A 7,156-nucleotide genomic window follows, 5' to 3' on the forward strand; every position below is an offset into this window, starting at 1 on the left:
GAAAAAAACGGAGCTGGAGGAATCAGACTCCCTGACTTCAGACTATACTATAATGCTACAGTAATCAAGACAATGTGGTACTGGCACAAAAACTGAAATATAGATCAATGGAATAGGATAGAAAACCCAGAGATAAACCCACACACCTATGGTCAACTAATCTATGACAAAGGAGGCAAGGATATACAATGGAGAAAAGACAGTCTTCAATAAGTGGTGCTGGGAAAACTGGACAGCTACATGTAAAAGAATGAAATTAGAACACTCCCTAACACCATACACAAAAATAAACTCCAAATGGATGAAGGACCTAAATGTAAGACCGGACACTATAAAACTCTTAGAGGGGACACAGTGGTGAGTCAGAATCTGTTTGCAAGCACAGAGAAGTTTCTCCAAGTTATGTGGGTACAACAATGGACACCCAGAAGGACGTTCAACTCCCAAATCAACAGCCAATGATATATATCTGTGGAGAATGTCACACAGAAAATGAAATAAAATCAAGGGATCCAATCCGATGCACAGAATGTGGATACAGAATAATGCACAAGAAAAGGACTAAAAGATTGGTGTTTTTTGATGCTCAATGAAACACGAAATTCAGAGGAATATCTTCATTTGCATTTGGATTTGCTGTTAATATTGTATAGCTTTTGATTAGTGTACTTTATGAATACAACTATACACACATGTTTTCATTTTAAAAGCCATATTGTATTTAGGTATCTACTAATAGTTTATATAAGGATATTATTTTTTGTTCTGTTACATGGTTTGTAATTTAATTTTATATGTAATCTGACACACAATGAAGGTTAAAAGTGCTTCCCCAAACTACACTTTAATCAAATTCTAGAATCATCTGGCACCCTTGTTAAAAATGAAGTTTGCTAGGGCCCTCTAAAGGTCTGATTAAGTAAGTTCCTAGGAAACCACTGTTTTACATCACCAATTGTTTGTAAACTCTCCAGCATCATTTTGTATAGAGTATACCAATGCACTTACTGTCAGTGTGCGTATCTCATTTTGAGTTAAAATTTTCATTTGTTAACTTGGCATAGGCCTTTCTGTATTTGTATATAATGCTTGACTACTTTTAAAATCTTTGGCAAGGGAAAATAAACTTTAATGGTTGCTTTCTGTAAGGCAAAGTCAACCCGAAGTGAAGTGGATGAAGCAGACTATTAAGGCAGGTACAATTTCCCAGGTGTAATCATCCATTAAGGTAAAAAACTCAGCTTTCAGGATAGTAAAAAAATGAGTTGGTTTACACTGAATTGTTGGATGACTGTTTAAAGCTATTGCCTTGATCTTAGGGATATGGATGCTCAGATACTCCATCTGTTCCAGGATTCGATTTGATATATTTCAACTTTGTTAATAGCTTTGTGTGTCTCTCACATTCAAAGTATTAACTGTACCATTTAAAAAAAAAAGAGGTATTTCTACTACCATCCTCAAATAGTAAGTTCTATAAATTTATTATGTGCTATACAAAGTACTACCATACTCAAGATTTTTAAAGAGTGCTTCCTTGGTCCAGGTTTTCCTGGACCATGGCTTTCATAATCTTGTAATTCTGCCATGTTCCTTCTTGAGCTTGTCCTTTCTATACAAGAGTCCCAGTAAATATCTCTTTACAACCATAACAACAACAAAACTCTTAGAGGAAAACATAGGAAGAACACTCTTTGACATAAATCACAGCAAGATCTTTTTTGACCCATCTTCTAGAGTAATGGAAATAAAAAACAAAAATAAACCAATGGGACCTAATGAAACTTAAAAGCTTTTGCACAGCAAAGGAAACAGTAAACAAGACGAAAAGACAACCCTCAGAAGGGGAGAAAATATTTACAAACGAAGCAACTGACAAAGGATTAATCTCCAAAATATACTAACAGCTCATGCAGCTCAATATGAAAAAAAACAAACAACCCAATCAAAAAATGGGCAGAAGACCTAAATAGACATTTCTCCAAAGAAGACATACAGATGCCCAAGAAGCACATGAAAAGCTGCTCAACATCACTAATTATTAGAGAAATGCAAATCAAAACTACAATGAGGTATCACCTCACACTGGTTAGAATGGGCATCATCAGAAAATCTATAAACAAGAAATGCTGGAGAGGGTGTGGAGAAAAGGGAACCCTCTTGCCCTGTTGGTGGGAATGTAAATTGATACAGCCACTATGGAGAACAGTGTGGAGGTTCCCTAAAAAGTAAAAATATAATTACCATATGACCCAGCAATCCCACTACTGGGCATATACCCAGAGAAAACCACCATTCAGAGAGACACATGCACCTCAATGTTCATTGCAGCACTATTTACAATAGCCAGGTCATGGAAGCAACCCAAATGCCCATCGACAGACAAATGGATAAAGAAGAAGTGGTACATATATACAATAGAATATTACTCAGCCATAAAAAGGAATGAAACTGGGTCATTTGTAGAGACATGGATGCATCTAGAGACTGTCATACAGAGTGAAGTAAGTCAGAAAGAGAAAAACAAATATCGTATATTAATGCATATATGTGGAACCTAGAAAATGGTACAGATGAACCGGTTTGCAGGGCAAAAATTGAGACACAGATGTAGAGAACAAACGTATGGACACCAAGGGGGGAAAACAGCAGGGGGGTGGTGGTGGGATGAATTGGGAGATTGGGATTGACATGTATACACTAATATGTATAAAATGGATGACTAATAAGAACCTGCTGTATAAAAAAATAAAAATAAAATAAAATTCAAAAAATAAAACATTTCTATACAGAAAAATAAATAAATAAAATTTTTTTTAAAGTTGCGCACACATGTTGGGGAGGGTCCTAGGACCAGTCAGGTGTGAAAAAAGAAACAAGATAATTAGCCAAAGGTAAACAAAGACCTGGAAGGACTGTCCTATTTAAATATTAATTTAAATCACCTCGTTACTGCACTCTTTGTTCAGGATGCCCATAAGCTTTCTCTCTGGGTATGTATTTCTGCCTAGTTTCTGTCTTAAATAAACAAACTTTATGTTCTGTGTGCTCTCCCATACCTTGTACTATGTCTCTAATAATAAACTTTGTACCTATTTTTACAGTTTTTGCCTCCTTGAAACATTCTTGCTTTCAATTGGGGGAAAGGGCCAGGGCCACTTTCTTTCTAGCCTCTAGTCCCTGGTGGTCTAGCGGCTAGGATTCCTGATTTTCATCCAGGCTACCCAGGTCCAATTCCTGGGCAGGGAACTAAGATCTCTCTTCAGGACTGTTCACTGCTGTCTCTCCGAGATCAATTAGACCAACTCAGTAACACAAACCCATCAAAATCACTGTCTTTCAGGGCCTGATCATTTCTCACACCATTGCAATAGCTGCCTCTTCTTCTACCCTGTCCTTTTTTTTTTGATTTTGCGGTACACGGGCCTCTCACTGCTGTGGCCTCTCCCGTTGTGGAGCACAGGCTCCGGACGCGCAGGCTCAGCAGCCACGGCTCACGGGCCCAGCCGCTCCGCAGCATGTGGGATCTTACCGGACCAGGGCACGAACCCGTGTCCCCTGCATCAGCAGGCGGACTCTCAACCACTGCGCCACCAGGGAAGCCCTGCCCTGTCCTTCTATGTATTTTCAGGATCTCTCTTTTTCTGTCTTTTGTTGTCCTTGTTGTTCTTTTGTTGCCTTTTGTTGTTGTTAAGGAAGGTAAATTTATATTATTGTTGTTTTTAATTTTTTTTTGTTTATTTATTTATTTATTTTTGGCTGCGTTGGGTCTTCGTTGCTGCCCGCGGGCTTTCTCTAGTTTTGGCGAGCAGGGGCTACTCTTCGCTGGCGGTGCGCGGGCTTCTCACTGCAGTGGCTTCTCTTGTTGCGGAGCATGGGTTCTAGGCGTGTGGGCTTCAGTAGTTGTGGCACGCAGGCTCAGTAGTTGTGGCTTACAGGCTTATTTGCTCCGCGGCATGTGGGATCTTCCCGGACCAGGGCTCGAACCCATGTCCCCTGCATTGGCAGGTGGATTCCTAACTACTGTGCCACCAGGGAAGCCCTGTTGTTCGTATTTATTAAGGAAAGTAATTTATAAGTTACATTTCTAGTTTTCTGTTACTGAATCACTAAAAATGGTTTGGTTGACTTTCACCAAATTTGGGAGGTTTGTTTGGAGTAAGTCTGACTTAAAATATGTGGCAATGCTAAAATTTACTTTGGATGGCCCTAGGGAGAACCTCAAAAAGAGAGACAGGTATCTCTGGGAGCAGCTGAAAGTGAGGTGCAGGCAGAAGAGGAGGAAGCCACCTGGTAAGAAATACTCTCTTAATTTAGACAGCGTGAGCCCCTCAAATGGTTCACAATGGTTCCAAATGGATACCCAAGCCATAAGTCACAAGGATAGACCTTCCAAATGCCAGGAGTAGACTTTTCCATAGAGTTTTGCACAGAGAACTCTGTGTGCATGCTCCAGGGAATAACTGTCCAATGAAGGTGCAGGATTCTCAAGACGAATGCTTGGGAAGCCAGCTAAATAAAAGTAAAAACCAAAAAAAAAAAAAAAAAGTAAAAACCAGACTCTAATATCAGTATTTTAAAAAAACAGTTTAAGGTCCAAGTAAATCTAAAAAACATGGTACCAATGGACTTTAAGTATTGAACATTCCCCTGAAATTTTTGTTGATCTTTTTTTTTTTAATGAAATTTTAGTAAGTAAAAAGCATTTTGCCTCTTTCTTGCCATTGTGCAAGGCCTTGCTAGAGCAGTCTCTCTTTGAAATGTTCTGAGCAGCACTCCAAAAACAAGCGGTTACTGAGAGCAGTGGACTTGCACTGATTTTGTTCAATACATTGTTTGTAAGGAAGTCACGCTTTCTAAAACAAAGTAGCTCTATTCAATGAAAAATACTTCTTAGGCCAGAAAAGTAGTATGTAGACATTTTCTTTCTTTTTTTGTAATGAACTACCAAAAAAATTATTCACATAATAATGTTAGTAAGTTAGCATAAATATATTATTTTATATTTATATTATTTATTACATTTATTATATATGATCATATAATATTTATATTTGTATTATTAAGTAATAGTAATACATTAACATATAAAGAGGTGAACAAGAAAAAAATCTAGTTCCCATTGTCTTGAAGATAAAAAGCCAATATCCTAAGCATGACATAAAGTTCTTCACAACCTGTCTTCAAATTACTTTATCATTTCCTATTCATACACACCGAACTCTCAATCCACACGTCTTTTATGCCTCCAAGTTCATTCCCTCTGCCTGGAATGCCTTGCTTCCTCCTTCTTCACCTCGTAAACTGCTGCCTAGTCTTTGAAACCCAGCTCAATATATACACTACCAAGTGTAAGGTGGATAGCTAGCGGGAAGCAGCCGCATAGCACAGGGAGATCAGCTCGGTGCTTTGTGACCGCCTGGAGGGGTGGGATAGGGAGGGTGGGAGGGAGGGAGACGCAAGAGGGAAGAGATATGGGAACATATGTATATGTATAACTGATTCACTTTGTTATAAAGCAGAAACTAACACACCATTGTAAAGCAATTATACCCCAATAAAGATGTTAAAAAAAAAAAAAAAAGACTCTTCCTGTGTGAAACTTTTCCAATGGCTCCTCCCTGGGATTCCTAGCACCTCACTGCTTTCTCCTCAGTTCCCCTATGGAATGTGTACCCAAATCTCTATATTATATTGCATTGTAGTAGTGGTAGCAGCAGCAGCAGCAGTAGTAGTAATAGCAGTAGAAGTAGTAGTAGTGGTAGTGCTGTGTCTGCCTCCTTGAGGGAAGGAGCCATCTCCCACTTTTTCCTTATTATATTTTTAATGGAAGCTCAAGAAATGTTCAATAAATGAAGGAATGAAGAAATGAAACAGGGACTTCCCTGGTGGTCCAGCGTTTAAGACTCCATGCTCTCAATGCAGGGGGCCCAGGTTTGATCCCTGGTCAGGGAACTAGATCCCACATCCACAACGAAAATCCTGCATGCTGCAACTAAGACTCAGTGCAGCCAAATAAATAAGCAAATAAATATATTTTTTTAATGAAATTAAATACATAGATTTGGAGAAAGTTACCCTGATCTCCTTATAGAATATGACTCAAGGAAACAGACTTATCTTTCCTAACCTGGACCTCAAGTGAGAAACTGCAGGGCCACTGATGCAGCTGAAAAGACAAAAGGACATTATAGTGAGTCATATACCAGCTTGGAGCCCTAGACCAGGGCGGGAGGGGACACAGTTCAACTTTTCTAACTGTTGAAGTCAAGGAGAGTTATAAAACCACCTCCCCTCTGTTCCATTACACTTCCATACCTGTTTTTCCTGTCCCTCCATTTGGAAGCTTACCTGCCTCTTTCTACGGTGCTCTCTGTAGCAAGTGATTTCTAGGTTAAAAAAAAAAAAAGCCAGTACATAATACTAAACTGGAAATGAGGAAAATTCTAATGTTCCTGAGTTGTCATTTATCAGGGTCAGAGTACTGAGAAAACTGACCATTATTCATTCTTATCTAGCTGATGAGAAATGAAGAAATGGTTTTCCTTAGAATACCTTTGAATAAATGTTATCATTCAAATGGTTAGGAGTTGGCAGATCATTTGGAATTTTTTTTTTTTTTTTGGATTTTTTTTTTTTTTTTTTTGGAATTTTTAAAACCTTTTATTTGGAAATAATTATCGGTTCATAGGAAGTTGAAAAATAGTACAGGCATGTCCCTTGTATACTCACCCAGTTTCCCACAATTGTAACATCTTATATAAGAAATTACAAAACCAAAAAATCAAACTATCAAAAAACTATCAGAAATTGCACTATCAAAGCCAGAAAATCGACTTTGATACAATTCATAGACCTTACTTAGATTTTACCGCTTTTATATGCACTCATTTGTGTGTGTGTATTGGGGGGGAGGGGTTCTAAGCAACCTTATCACATGTGTAGATTCCTGTAATCACCACTACAATCAAGGGAAGGAAGTAATCCACCTCTCAAAGACTCCTTGTGCTAACCCTTTATCACCCATTTTCTGTTCAGCCCTTCCTCACTCCTCCCCCAATCCTTCAGAATGTTTTATGTTTTTTTATATTTGATATTTTTCACTACCCAAAAAAGAGGGGATGACTTCTCCCACTGATTCTTGTGCTGTCCTGAA

General features: G+C 38.4%; 1 protein-coding gene across 1 annotated transcript; it reads left to right on the forward strand.

Moving 5' to 3' along the window:
• The first annotated feature begins 392 nt into the window (after positions 1–392).
• Positions 393–601, forward strand: LOC309962440 (DNA-directed RNA polymerases I, II, and III subunit RPABC4-like). The gene has a single exon (XM_082840295.1). The coding sequence runs from the start codon at positions 417–419 to the stop codon at positions 591–593; it is 177 nt and encodes a 58-aa protein (XP_082696421.1). The 5' UTR covers positions 393–416; the 3' UTR covers positions 594–601.
• Positions 602–7,156: the final 6,555 nt, after the last annotated feature.

The sequence above is a fragment of the Leucopleurus acutus genome (genome assembly GCF_964270905.1).
Source record: "Leucopleurus acutus genome assembly, chromosome: 5".
NCBI lineage: Eukaryota > Metazoa > Chordata > Mammalia > Artiodactyla > Delphinidae > Leucopleurus > Leucopleurus acutus.

Coding starts and splice junctions, on each gene's coding strand:
- LOC309962440 (XM_082840295.1), top strand. CDS start 417: ATGGACACCCAGAAGGACGTTCAACTCCCAAATCAACAGCCAATGATA.